The 15,253-nt window shown below is 44.5% G+C and overlaps 1 protein-coding gene across 4 annotated transcripts in view; it reads right to left on the reverse strand.

Annotated features, from left to right (window-relative positions):
• Positions 1–5,541: 5,541 nt before the first annotated feature.
• Positions 5,542–15,253, reverse strand: part of LOC149436819 (transcription factor COE3-like) — a 226,444-nt gene continuing 216,732 nt past the window's right edge. For all 4 annotated transcript variants that reach the window (XM_089661420.1, XM_089661419.1, XM_089661418.1 and 1 more), the window contains exons 15-16: positions 11,204–11,407; positions 5,542–7,417 (exon numbers count right to left, since the gene is read on the reverse strand). In XM_089661420.1, the coding sequence (XP_089517546.1) occupies positions 7,386–7,417; positions 11,204–11,407 (236 nt within the window). In that variant the 3' untranslated portion in view covers positions 5,542–7,385. The remainder of the gene's footprint in view (positions 7,418–11,203; positions 11,408–15,253) is intronic.

Genomic DNA, 15,253 nt, shown 5'->3' on the forward strand with positions numbered 1-15,253 from the left:
ATCCAGAGGAGAGAGACTCTACTGTGTAATCAAGAGCTTTTAAACTACATTTCTTAGAAAGGAGACTGCCAGGAAGAGGGGAAAGAGCTTTATTTTCTCAGGCTTTACAGGACACAGCTTCCTCTTGTCATGAAGGAGATCAGAGAGTGCACATTGCTGTCTAGTGTGCACCACGACTGCTGCATACAGGCGGCCTGAGCAAGGTCAAGAGTGGTGAGTGTAGAGCAGAGAGTGGACTAATCGATGTGTGTGACCGGATGGTGAGCTGCAATATTGCTGGAACAGGTGAGCTGCAATACCTCAGGGTCTGGTGAGCTGCTGCTGTGGGGATTTACTATCTGCTGCTAGAGAAAGAGACTGAGCCCCTTAGGAACGGACCACACAGACATCTAGTAGCCTTACTGCTGCCTGCAGGCTTGTCTTGGACTATTTCCATGTGCACCAACAGTACAACTGGGCCCCAACGCTAGCTGGCCGAAGAATTGAGACTATAGACTGCCCTTTTTCAGTTATTATACAGAAATCCATACCTATTGCTTATGCTAAGAGGTACCTCTCAGGGTACATTGCACCATATCCTAGCCATTCTCCTTGACTGCACTCCAAACTACACTGCTCAAAAAATTGAAAGGAACACTTTTTAATCAGAGTTTAGCAACCAGTCAATTAAACTCCTGGGATATCGATCTGGTCAGGTAAGTCGCAGAGGGGGTTGTTAATCAGTTTCAACTGCTTTGGTGTTAATGAAATAAACAACAGATGCACTAGATGGGCAACAATGAGATGGCCCCCAAAACAGGAATGGTTTCACAGGTGGAGGCCACTGACATTTTTTTTCCTATTCATCTTTTCTGACTGTTTTCACTAGTTTTGCATTTGGCTAGGGTCAGTGTCACTACTGGTGGCATGAAGCGATACCTGGACCCTACAGAGGTTGTACAGGCAGTCCATCTTCTCCAGGATGGCACATCAATACGTGTCATTACCAGAAGGTTTGCTGTGTCTCCCAGCACAGTCTCAAGAGCATGGAGGAGATTCCAGGAGACAGGCAGTTCCTCTAGGAGAGCTGGACAGGGCCATAGAAGGTCCTTAACCCAGCAGCAGGACTGGTATCTGCTCCTTTGTGCAAGGAGGAATGGGATGAACACTGCCAGAGCCCTACAAAATGACCTCCAGCAGGCCACTGGTGTGAATGTCTCTGACCAAACAATCAAACAGATTTCATGAAGGTGGCCCGACATCCTCAAGTGGGCCCTGAGCTCACTGCCCGGCACCATAGAGCTAGATTGCCATTTGGCATTGAGCACCAGAATTGGCAGGTCCACCACTGGCACCCTGTGCTTTTCACAGATGAGAGGAGGTTCACCCTGAGCACATGTGACAGACATGAAAGGGTCTGGAGAAGCTGTGGAGAATGTTCTGCTGCCTGTAACATGGTTCAGCATGACCGTTTTGGTGGTGAGTCAGTGATGGTCTGGGGAGGCATATCCATGGAGGAACGCACAGACCTCTACAGGCTAGACAATGGCACCCTGACTGCCATTAGGTATCGGGATCAAATCCTTGGACTCATTGTCAGACCCTACGCTGGTGCAGTGGGTCCTGGGTTCCTCCTGGTGCACGACAATGCTCGGCCTCATGTGGCGAGAGTATGCAGGCAGTTCCTGGAGGATGAAGGAATTGATACCATTGAATGGCCCCCACGCTCGCCTGACCTAAATCCAATAGAACCCCTCTGGGATGTCATGTTTCGGTCCATCCGACGCTACCAGGTTGCACCTCAGACTGTCCAGGAGCTCAGTGATGCCCTGGTCCAAATCTGGGAGGAAGTCCCCCAGGACACCATCTGTGGTCTCATTAGGAGCCTCCCCCAACGTTGTCAGGCATGCATACAAGCACGTGGGGGCCACACAGACTACTGAGGGCCATTCTGAGTTGCTGCAATGACATTTCAGCACAATGGACTTGCCTGCTGCATCATTTCTTCACTTTGATTTTCAGGGTGTCTTTGAATTCAGTCCTCTGTAGGTCGATCATTTTCATTTCTATCAAACTATGGGGCATCCTTACATTCCTCACACATCACCCCGTCCATGTCAGTATAGAGATCCAGCAGGAGATTCCTCCCCATTGGGATCTGATGGGTTTTCAAAGTCTTCCTTTCATTTTTTTGAGCAGTGTAGTTATAGTATTATTACTCAAATAGCAGTTAATACTTACATGCGCTGTTTATTAATTACAGTCTTGAGGTACAGAAGTTACCTTGGCATAAGGATTCCACTGTGTATTGGACTGTGTCTGATCCTTCCTTCTGCATGTTCATCTATGACCAAACCTTTATTTATTCCAACCTGTACCAATACATTGGGTTCATATCAAGAGACCACTAAACAGTCTTGCGTCTATTTTCTGGTGATAATTCACAGCCAAATTAAAGGTATCTATACACATGTTCTTATAAGTGGTTGCAGAAACTTTCATTCAAAATGTGTCAGAAGGGAGTCGAGGTACAGAATGGAGAACACAAAATACCAAGAGGCTATCAGGATGCTACATGGAAGGGTGTTTTCTGACTAATAAAGGTAATAGCAGGGATATTGTAATCAGACGTGTCCCTAGGGTTGGCGTCACCCGGTGCGGTAACATGTGGTGTCACCCCTCCAGAGAGGAAGGAGCGGTGGCGGTAAAATGAGTTTCCCAACCCGTGAAGATATGTATCCTCTGAAGCAACTGCGCATGCGCTGGTTTCAGGCCGAAGAAGCCAATCTCCGAAACCCCTTACAGGCTGAAAACTGTTGAAGCTGATCCCGCAGATCACTAAGGGTTGCAAGATCAGTTAACCCCGCATAGGTTGAACCTATACGGGGTTAACTGATCTTGCAACCCATAGTGATCTGCGGGATCAGCTTCAGTGCTTTGCAGCCTGTAAGGTGGCAGCTCTGTGCAAAAAAGTCATAGATCAGCGATCAGCTTCTTTGGCCTGAAACCAGCACATGCGCACTTGCTTCAGGGGATACATATCTTCACGGGATACCAGGGGCGGACTGACAACTCATGGGGCCCCCGGGCAATAGGGGCCTCAGAGACTCCGCTCTCTCCTGGCTCTCGTCCTACCTATCATAACGCTCATTCAGCGTTACCTATAATGCTATCACCTCCCCCTCACTCCCCCTCTCTGTTGGGGTCCCTCAAGGCTCTGTCCTCGGGCCCCTTCTCTTCTCCATCTACACCTCCTCCCTTGGCCAACTCATACACTCTCACGGCTTCAACTATCACCTCTATGCTGACGACACACAAATCTATCTCTCAACCCCCCACCTCACCCCCTCGGTCTCCACCCGAATCACAAGCCTACTGAACGACATATCAGACTGGATGTCGCTCCACTTCCTTAAACTGAACCTTTCAAAAACCGAGCTCCTAGTCTTCCCCCCAGCCCGGACACCACCCCCTATTGACTTCTCCATCACATCCAACAACGCCACCATCAAACCCACCCCGCAGGCCAGAGTACTTGGTGTCATTCTGGACTCCAATCTATCCTTCCAGCCCCAAGTCCAATCGTTAACAAACTCATGCAGACTCCACCTCCGCAACATCGCCAAAATCCGCACGTTCCTAACCCCAGAAACCACTAAACAGCTCATCCACTCCCTCATCATATCACGCCTCGACTACTGCAACTCCCTCCTCACTGGCCTGCCTCGCCGCCAGCTATCCCCCCTGCAGTCCATCCTGAATACGGCAGCCAGACTCATCTACCTTACCAACCGCTCCGTTTCCGCCTCCCCCCTCTGCCAATCCCTCCACTAGCTTCCGATTGCCCAATGGATCAAATTCAAAATCCTAACACTGACGTACAAAGACGTCCACCATACTGCCCCGAACTACATCACTGACCTAATATCCAAGTACCACCCAACACGTACTCTCCGCTCCTCACAAGACCTCCTTTGCTCTAGTTCCCTGGTCTCCTCCTCCCATGCCCGCCTCCAGGACTTCTCCAGGGCATCCCCCATCTCCTGGAACTCCCTACCCCAATCCATCAGACTATCACCTACTCTCCTCTCCTTTAGGCGCACCCTGAAAACCCATCTCTTCAGGGAAGCCTTCCCCACCCCCTGCTAATTGCCGACCTCCTCCACTCCTCCTACCACTCCATCCCCCACAGCTTTTCCTCCTGTACCTCTATCCCCTCCCTCTTAGATTGTAAGCACCAAGGAGCAGGGCCCTTGATCCCCTCGTGTATCGCATTGTATTGTTATTGTACTGTTGCATGTATTGTCTCCCATTGTAATGTACAGCGCTGAGTGAACTGTTGGCGCTTTATAAATACTGTATGATAATAATAATAATAGGGGATCATGGGGCCCTGTGTCCTTGCCCAAACTCAAAAAAGCCTATGAAAAAGGTACCAAGGGCATCTCATGGGGCCCCCTACTGACCCTGGGTGCCTGAGTTTCCAAATGGTCAGTCCGCCCCTGCGGGATACTCATTTTACCGCTACACCGGGGGCAGCCGTCACTGTGCTGGGAATCTGGGATCACCCCAATAACTGGTCAGACCTTCACAGAGCCCAGAAGCTCTGCTGGCATCCTGCTCCTGCACCCCCTGTGATGGTGTCACTCGGTGCAGCCCGCACCCCCTAGGTACGCCACTGATTGTAATATCAATTCTTAGGCAGGGAATTAATTTTAAAAGCTGAAAACAGATGACAAATTATTTTTAAAAAGACAAATTTTGTTGAAAGGATAAAAATTCCCTCCTGTTACAAAGCTTTATACATTGGGAGCATTTCAGAAAATTCTTACCCGCTATAGATCTGCAGATACAGATGGGCCTTGCAGGCTTGTGGGTTTTCTCAACAGAGGGAATTTGCGTTTACGGAAGTCACATGAACAGTTCCAGTGTTGTAATCAGGAGATATTGCACCCTTGGCATCCATTGAAATGTGAAAGAACGGAGTGCAGTGCAGAAAACCTCAGAATGTTGGTTGGGGTGCCATTTTCTGTGCAACCCAACTGACTATTAAAATCCAAGTTCTGTGTATAAGAGAAGATTATCTTAGAACAGTGAGTGAAGGCAAGTGGTCATTATGGGCAGCACAGTGGCTAAATGGTTAGCACTTCTGCCTGGCAGTACTCAGGTCGTTGGTTCAAATCCCAACCATGGCACCACCTGCCTGGAATTTGCTTGTTCTCTCTGTGCCTGCGTGGGTTTCCTCTGGGTACTCTGGTTTCCTCCCACACTCCAAAGACATGCCGGTAGGTTAATTGGATCCTGTCTAAATTGGCCCTAGTATGTGTATGTATGAATGTGAGTTAGGGACCTTCGACTGTACACCCCTTGAGGGTTAGGGACTGATGTGAATGTACAGTATGTATGTGTAAAGCACTGTGTATATTGACGGCGCTATATAAGTACCTGAAATAAATAAATTACGATACTATTCACCTCTGCCCTGTCTACATGGAAGACCTTGAGTTTTTTCTCTAGTTTTTGTTTTTTTTTGCCACTATAGGAAATCATTGCAAGACTAGATTGAAATGGAAAGGTAATTTTTTTAATCACATTAACTTACAAAATGGCTTTATAGCAATTATATATGTTGTATCAATTTTTAACCAAGCCGCAGTTCTCCTTAATAAAAAAAAAAAACAATTTCAAATCCACACCCAAGAGCCAACATTTCCAAGCTTGGTGTCTGGATATGTCAAGCCCTGGCCATGCCCTCTTCTTTTTTTTTCTTTCTACATGGTATTCACAAAAACTAAAACCAATATTACGTGTGAATGGATTCTTAAAAATGCTGAAATATTCTGAGAATGAATATATGAATTTGGGGTAGAATTTTTGGTTCAAACCAACAAGAATTAAATTGAATGGGCATCAACAATAATTATGGAAGACGCAGTTTTTGGAAAATCCATAGAGGGTCAGACATGCCAGGATGTAAATGTAAGTTTTCCATCTTACCGTAATGTATTTGGATTATGGATACAAGATTGTTGTGCTACGGAGACATAGGTCAAAAACAAGATACATGTCTGTTTTTGTCATTACAAAAAAGTAACATTTCCCGGATCAGGAGAACATTGTTCCTCTGGATCCAGATGAGGGAGACAATTGGTGAGCACAAGACAGTAGAAATGAGGGGTCAAGAACACACAAGCACACATAGATTCCATACGGGAAATCTCCTGAACGTCAACCTTCCAAAAACTGTCTAATGCTTGAAGAATAAATATATGATATAAATAATATTATGACATCAACACTGAAGGAGTCTATCACTTGTTACCTTCTGTACCTAATATCACACAACATTGTTGCCTCTAACCTAGGCCCTCATCTTACATCTAAGGCCTCGGGGGGTCAGGACCACCACAAGCTCACGCTCCGATTATGGGGAACTGTGACGAAGGATGAAAGAGAAAGGACAGTAACTAGAAAAAAAAATATTCTCCAATAATATGTAGAGAATCAATGCACTTGGCCCTGGCAGATGCTACAATCTTCATCGTGCACGTTACAAAAGTCAGGAAGCAATTCTTAGAATCTTGGCGACCTTGAGTAAGGAACAACCTCAATCATCAACCAAATGATGTTCCAGCACTCAGACATTGAAAAGCACAATTTCATATAAGTTATATCGAAAACAAAATGAAGAAATAAAAAAAAACTTTGAATAACGTTTGAAATGTCCAAAAAAAAAAACTCATAGAAAGTGCAGTACAAAACAATCCGTTTTCTACCCTTCACCATGAAAGTTGTCAGTGGAGTTTGAAGCTAGTGTCTGGAAGGGGTCACCTATCGGTGGGAAGAACATTCATGAGAATGAGAAGAAAGTCCTAGAGGCGTTTTGCTCTTTGTGCATTATTCCAGACATCTCCTTTGTGTTTTTATGGACCCGATGGACACACCAACCCTCCGACACAAGACTCAGGCCTTTCTTCCTAAGGTCTCATTCAATCCAGTTCATCGAATGGGAATGGATCCTCAGTGCATGTCGACATATAAACAACATAATCCATAAGGGATGCTTCCAGTTCGCTGTGTTTGGTAGGAAATGGTCCACTGTACGATACATGAAAAAGTTTGGTCCTACAAGTTCATTAGTCCTTAAGAGAAGAAATGAAAAGGCACCTGTTGTCCTCTTCTACCGAATGCTCCTTCATTAAAAAGGAAAGGGGATAATGGGTAAGTGGTATCTTCCACGTCTCATGGATCCCTCCATGGAACATTGAGAACCTTTTGGAAAATAAGACCAGTCTTTGTTTAATTCAGTCGTTTCCTTGTTGTCATCAGGTACTGGTCAACAGGTCCTTGTTCTTGAAGGAAGTTGTGGGATGCAGAGGTTTTCTTGGAGTCCTTAGTCACTTGCTCTACATTGGTGGGACTATCAAACCAGCCATGGCTAAAGAGAAAATGAAGAATTAGTGATGTATGAAAATATATAGTATCATGAAAAATACACCTGGGGTCATGTGATCAAGAAAAGTGAAAGGAACTTTAAAATGGTAGATGGTTTCCAAGAGACAGGTATGTGTTTGATCCCTTCACCCAAAAGTGATATTCATGTAGCACCCTCCTAGGTAGGTAACTCTGATGAGTAGGCAAATTTAGTTTTTTTTGGCTTCTCTGTAATCAGTGGAGCAGCTTGTGATTAGAGATATGCACGATGGAAACATTTTGTTTTGTTTTGTTTCAGATTCGTTCGTTAAGTTAATAATTTTGGATCGTCAATTATGTTAGAATGATTTGTTTCCGGAATTCGTTTTGTATATTTTTTATTTTTAAATTGATTCAAAATTTGAATTTCGTAAGATGGCTAAATTCATTCTATTTTACTCTATTCTATTTTATTCTATTGTTTTATAGTCTATTGTGTTCCCTAATGTTCTATTCTATTGTATTCTTTTCTATTCTGGTCTATTCTTTTATTCTATTCGATTCCTTTATTTTCTATTCAGTTTAATTATATTCTATTATTTTCTATTTTATTCTGTTTTATTCTATTCTATTTTATTACATACTATTCCATTCTATTCTATTCAGCAGCATAAGTAGGAATCATCATCTTATTTCATTTTCATACCTTACTGTATTTATTGCAATATTTTTCCATTTGGAATTTAAATTAATATTCAAATCTGAATAATTTGTTCTGCTATAATTTGTTTCTGAGTCGCTGAAATTCTTTACTATTGTGATTTGGAAATTGAGATACATCTGAATCTCCGTATAAGAAAAATTTAGTCTGAAATTTGATACGTAATGAAACAAACCACACATGTCTACTTGTGATAGCATTGGGCTGTTGTGGACATCATGGGCTGCAGGTTTGATCATTTTTCCCCTGCCTGCTGGAAGATTCTAGGATGTAGTGGCTTGGAAAAGGCAAATCCGCAGCCTAAATATTTAGGTTGTTGCAGTCAATCCTTGGGGAGGTGTCCAGCAGGTGGCTGGGGAGTACATAAATAGCATGGGGTCTGGGGCAGCCCTGTTCTTGTCCAGGTCCAGGAGGAGAAGATCCCAGGTGAAGTTTAAATGTGCTCATCGAGGTCCCAACTATGAGCCGGGGGGCCTATTTTTTTCTGATAAGCTTTGGAATTCATCAAGGGATTTCACTGGGAATCTGGTCTGGAGAGTAAATGTCTGGCTGATATTGCAAGCAGGCATTCAACTATCCAGGGACATTGTGAGTACAGACCCAAGTCTAGGATCCTAGTGACTGTGTGCAGTTTTCCTGCACAAGGGCCAATGGATGCTTAAACGGGGACATTTCTGGGACACTGGGACTGGGATATTCCCTTGGCTTCTACTAGAGTGACTTTTGCAAGAGGTGTAAGCAAAGTGAAGGGTTTCCACAGCTCCCTGCATCCCATCCAAAATTATTCAGCAATAAATCTCAAAAGACAACCTACGGTCACTTAACAAAGCAGACAGCTTCCAATCATTTAGCACAATGACTGAGCGTCAACCCTGATCTCAGAACTTAGACAGGACAGCCTCTATGGGGGACTTACAGCAAGACATTGGGCTGCCATGTCTACTCTGACAAGGAGAGAATACAATATGAACATCAGCACACACAGCCATTCCTGAAAAGTAGGGCTGCCCTATTCTAAAAAGTGTGGAAATTCAGATTCGTCCCAAAGCCCATTCCTGATTGGTTCACTTTAAATACATTTGACAGAGTCTAATTAGGTCAAATTAGTTGAGAGCCATCATATTTCTGTTGATTACGTTAGGACAGGGAATAGCTGAGCCAACTTCCAGCTATGTTGGGAAAAAGCTCCACAGTGCCCAAAGGGAGTTATAAATAAACCCGCACAATGCTCATATTACAGCAAGCTATAAATAAATATAATTCTGTAATTTCTCGGCTGATAATCAAACACAAGCATCGTGTCTTCGTGTCGTTGTGTTTCCCAAAGTTGACCTTTTTCACTCTAGAAAATAAAAGAAAATGCACAGATGCTTCCCATACACTTTGTCTAGATATAAAACCTACATAAATGATAATATATTAATAAAATCGGACTCTATTGAAGTCTGTGTATACTGCTCTCAGACCTTAGTAATAGGTGTCAAAGGTGACCAAGCTCTAATGATATCAGCTTGAAAGAACTTTATTTTCCAGACAAGGAATACAGAAGGTTTGCCCAGACCCATTCAAGCAGATGTCATTAGAGGGTGGTCAGTCTACTTTCTTTAGAGATGTAGGGAGCTGGGATGAGCTCCACGCAACCATCCCCCATCCATGGGCAGGTGGACTCAGGGCTAAGGAGCGGCAGTTTTCCCTCTCTGTTTTTTGGCATTAAATAGATGGGGTTTAACATAAACAAAAGTCTGAATTTCCCTGTATTGGTAGCTCATTCTACAGTCCACCGTAAAGTTATATTTCAACTGTAGGTGAAGTCTAGTTGGTGGATTCTTTGGTTGGCTTCTTGTACTCTTTGGCTTTCCCAGTGGTCAGACCTCTCTGCTATAGTTCTGGGTCTGTCTCTACCCACCTCCAAGTTTTATGGTTTGCTTGTTATACTCTTTGAAGATTATAGTGGTGGAACCTCTCTACCAAAGTTCTTGGCTCTATCTTGGCTCCCTTTGGAATCTACAGTTGGCTTCTTACACTCTTTGGGGTTTCCAGTGGTGGAATCTCTCTACCATAGTTCCTGGCTCTATCTCCACCCACCCTCGAGTCTACGGTTGGCTTCCTATACTCTTAGGGGCTTCTAATGATGGCATCTTTCTACCATAGTTCCCGAGTCCCTCTCCACCCACCTTCGAGTCTACAGTTGACTTTGTATAATCTTTGGGGCTTCCAGTGGTGGGGTCTCTCTACCATGGTTCCTGGCTCTATCCCTACCCACCACCTTCAAGTCTGTGTTCGGCTCACGTATACTCTATCTCAACTCCCTTTGGAGTCTATGGTTGGCTTCTTATACTCTTTGGGGTTTCCAGTGGTGAAACATCTCTACCTTAGTTCCTGGCTCTATCCCTACCCACCTTCAAGTGTTCATTCGGCTCCTTATACTCTTTGGGACTTCCAGTGGTGGGATCTCTCTACCATAGTTCCTGACTCTGTCTCCACCCAAGTTGAAGTCTACAGTTGGCTTCTTATACTCTTTGGAGATTCTAATGGAGGAATCTTTCTACCACAGTCCATGGCTCTGTGTCCATCCAACGAGGAGTTGTTAGTTTTCCCGCCCATCTTAAGGGTGTTCCAATTTTACGGTACACATTCTACCTATTATCAAAAAATTGCCAGAACTGGAAGTGCACAGATCTAGTCTAGACTATCCAATAAGTCAACCTTCCTTATAAAAGCTGACTGAAGTAGAACTCCAGCAATTTTTGATGGGGAAGAAAGGGTTAGAAACGTTTTGTAGCTTATTGTTTGGGTCTCTGTTGGGGAGATTCTCTCCACTTCCTGTCCAACTGACACAGCAGGAAGTGAGTGCAAATATCCCCAGACCACAGTAAAAAGCCTGACAGAAACTGTAACCCTTCCCTACTATATAACAAACTAGAAAAGATAATTTGGCTGAAGTTATTCTTTCACAGCAAATTAATGGTGATGGACCCACCAGGCAGCTGAATCTGCTTTCATTTGTAATTTGCACACAAAACACAACAGCAACAATGTTGCTGATATTTTTTTCTGTCCTCCCCAAAAATGGCAGCCAGGCTTGTTTACCTTGTAGACTGTTCGCACTAGTGCTGGTGCAGGTGGGTGGAGGAGAGTTCTGGGGTCGCACCACGGGGGCAAAGGCGCTCTTCTGTTTGACAGCGGAGATCATATTAACTGGTGAGAAGGAGAAGACGCCAGTGGGGGTACCGGAATTGACGCTGGACGGGAGAGTGATGGAAGAAGCTCCGAGTGGGGGACTCGCGGGCATAACTAAGACAGGAACACAGAAATTAAAGTTGTTTCTTATTCAACGTACATAGACCAGGAGAACAAACGTTATCTGTGGATATTACCACAATATGTTTAGCATCAGTCAAAAAAAAGATGGCGCTATGAACTGTATATAGTAAAAATTGTCTAATCACCAGGTCTTCTGCTCCTCTACGGCAAAACACCAGACCAAACCGTTATCCAAAATGCTGTTTCGGGTGAAAGAGATCTTCTCCGGCTTTAATGTGTATGTCAATAAATGATGGAGAAGTGCTGCCATTGTGACACATCTGTTCCTGTTTTCTGGCACTCCACTGCTTACTCCAGTGACACCCTTTTTCCTGGCCACCCAACTGATTCATTACACGTAGTTAGCTACATTCAACTAAACTTGTTCTGTAATGTTGAAGATGTCTTGTAGCTTCTCCAAGCCACTTCTTCAGTTCTAATGAGATTCAGTAAGATTCCCCAGCATTTAAATCCACACAGGGAGCACAGACACCTTAATCCAATCACCATGGAACTTGTCAAGACAGATGTTGATGTTACAAGAACAGGACGGGCAAAGTCAAAGATGTGGTTTGCATAAGTGTTAATTCTCCGAATCACATGGCTGAAGGTATGAATTATTTTCAATTCAAAGGGGTAGAGATGTTAACATGGCAATATTTGTGGAAGATGGGTGGTGTCCCACTTCTGTTCAATGATGGTTGTTCCTGTTTGATGTAGATGGTCTCTTTCATGCCTCTTTACCTGCTGCATAAAATGTTGCTAGACGCCTGTATTTAGAACAGGGTAGATCCATAACTTCCACACCAACCATCATGTTCTTGGACAATGAACATCTGCCATCATCATGATTTGATTGGATTGAGGAGACCATGCTACAAAGGTGTAGCTTGAAGCTTGTGGGCCCTGATGCAAACGTTGACCTGCCCCCCCCTACTACCGCCCCCCACCCAACTCTTCCACCACGCTCCCACCCAACTCTTCCACCACGCTCCAAGATACTCCCACCACATGCCAAGATGGTGAAGGCAGTAGGCTTATATGTAAAAGAGGAAAGTCAAATGACCTGGCCTGGGCCCCAACCGAGGTGGGTGGTCCCTCTGGCTTCCAGATTCACATACATACCCACTGCTTTAACTCAGCAGCTCAGAATGTGTCCTGCCTACCCCCACCTTGTGAGCATGTGCACGGTTGAGCTGAGCTGAGCAGGGCTGGGAGATATTGTACTGGGGGCTGAGCAGAGAGTGTGCCGCTAGGGAAAAGGGCTTCCCCGCTCACCCTGTGTAGGTGAAGCCGGAAACTCAGAGGGCACGGGACAGGCCTGGGCCAAAGGCCATCTGAGTTTACTGAATTACCTACACAGGGTGACGCGGCAAGTGCTTTTCCCAGCAGCACAGTGTAAAACTTGTGACGGGGAGGCCACAAATCCAGTTAGATGCAACGTAAGAACAATCAACCAGAAGAGGTAAAGAACATTCGAGCAATACAGAAAACAGCCAAACAGTATATTATAATAATATTCCACCAGAAGCTCAGCTACTGCATTACATTCCCAGTTAAAGTAGCGCAGTGCTGAATAGCAAAAAAAATGGCCTGACCTTGAAGGGGGTAAAACCTGCTGGATCTCAAGTGGCTAATCCAATGTTGCACAAAGTTTCATCTCTGCAACATTGTATCAGTTCTTTATAGCAGTTTACTCTCTGCAGTAGCAGTTTCATTACACTTAAAGCGGAGCTCCACCCAAAAGGGGAAGTTCGGCTTTAAGGACTGCTCCCCCGCTCCCCATTAAGGATTGGCACCTTTGGGGGGTGGGGGGGAGCGGGTACCCGAATTTGACAGGTACCCGCTCCCACTTCCGGTCCGATCGCCTAGGGCGATCGGAACGGAAGTTGTCCTCCCTCCCTGTAGTCTTTTGGGACACGTGACAGGTCCCAATAAACTACAGGACCATTCAGGAAGCGCAGCGCTACTTGCACATGCACAGTGGGTACCCGGCTGTGAAGCTGCACAGCCGGGTGCCCACACTGAAGATTCCGGCCTCCTGGAATTCAGGACGGCTGGTGAAACGGGCTGCGGGGGACACACCACGAAACCGAGGGACAGGTAAGTGGCTGTTTTTTAAAAGTCAGCAGCTACAGTTTTTGTAGCTGCTGACCTTTATTTTTTTGACAGGATGAGTGGAACTCCACTTTAAATACTTATTTCCTACGGCAATCAGCTCCATCTAGTGGTCATAATGCTGTATTTTCCTGATTAACTCAATTCTTATAAATGGAAAACATTCAAACTGGAGAGAAAATAGCCTAATGACATTTGTTTTTGCCCCCCTTCGCCCAAAACAAAGGTACATGCAGTTTCACAGGATGAAGAGCTCTGATTTTTTTTATGAACACATCCCTTAGTTTACAGTGCAGAGGTTCTACTTTCATTATTTCCTCTTCTGGTTGAATGTTGGTAGCCTATAGTGTTTGGCTATCTTCTCTATTGGTCGAACGTTCTTTTTATTTTATTTCATATTTTACAAAAAAATCGGGTATTATATCGTGCACTAAAATTCATATTAATGTATTTTTCTTTCCTGAAAGTATACGTTTGATAAACAGCTGCTCAAATATCTTGCAGCATACATAAATACCTACAACGGCCTATATTTTATTCTACAGGGCCTCTGCTTTCAGAACATGTATAATTATTTGAGGGTTTAAAGTAATTTTCTAGCAAAAAAATGCTGTGTGTGAAAAATTGTAAAAATTCCTCCAGTGGGCAAGTGGTTAAAAGCAACGAAAAATGATTCAAAGTATCCACAGGTGTAAGTTCACACACAGTATATCGTACGTGGGATTGTCTGTATCAGGGGCGGACTGACAACTCATGGGGCCCCCGAGCAATAGGGGATCATGGGGCCCCTGTGTCCTTGCCCAAACTCAAAAAAGCCTATGAAAAAGGTACCAGGGGCATCTCATGGGGCCCCTACTGACCCTGGGCCCTCGGGCAGTGCCCGAGTTTCCAAATGGTAAGTCCGCCCTGGTCTGCATACATTTGCGCTCTATGGGGAACGCCACCACTGTTTTGTCCTGGTACCTTGGCCATATATGGATTTATATACTTTTTAAATACAATGTAACAAATCTGCAGAAGAGTGTCAGTGTTTTGTATCCTGTATGTGCTGTTATATCTTTTACGAAATGATCGATATCACAAACGTCCCTTTTATTGGCAGAAACTTTGCTTTTTTTTTCTGCCTTCTAAATGACACAACTTGATAGCAAATCTTTCCCAGCATGCACTATACACTGGCACTGGTGACTGCTGAAAGAGAACATGACAGAAAGAAAGGGTCTCCCCTTCTATCTCAGAGACTCCACTGGTGGGTTTCCAATGGTTCACACCTGTCTTGGCCATTAAAAAGGGGTCCCACCATCCCTCTGGTTTGAAATGTGATTTATGCTATGGAAAATGTAATGTGAGGGATTGGAACACCCTTGAGGATGGGTGGGAACAGTTAAACCTCCTTTGGGGTGGGCAAAAAAGCCAGGCTGGGTGGGATGAAGGAAGAGGGGTTCACTGTTGGCATCCCAAAAGAGATATGCAATGCAAGCAGCTTACTCAGCTCACCATACTCCACCTACACTGAAACCTTCAGTGAGAATTTAGTTTGATTGTAAGCATTGAACACATACATGCAATACCGCAACTGAATCAAATGTGTATCTATGATAAATTTGCAGATTTAATGAGATGATACTTTTAAAGACTGACCAAGTCCAAGACCTCGACCCGTCAAAGGCATCAACTTGACTCCCAACCTCTAGTCCAAGGCCTCAACTTGACTCCCAA

The sequence above is a fragment of the Staurois parvus genome, unplaced genomic scaffold, assembly GCF_062004578.1.
Source record: "Staurois parvus isolate SC_StPar_1 unplaced genomic scaffold, SC_StPar_1.0 ptg001335l, whole genome shotgun sequence".
NCBI classification, from domain to species: domain Eukaryota; kingdom Metazoa; phylum Chordata; class Amphibia; order Anura; family Ranidae; genus Staurois; species Staurois parvus.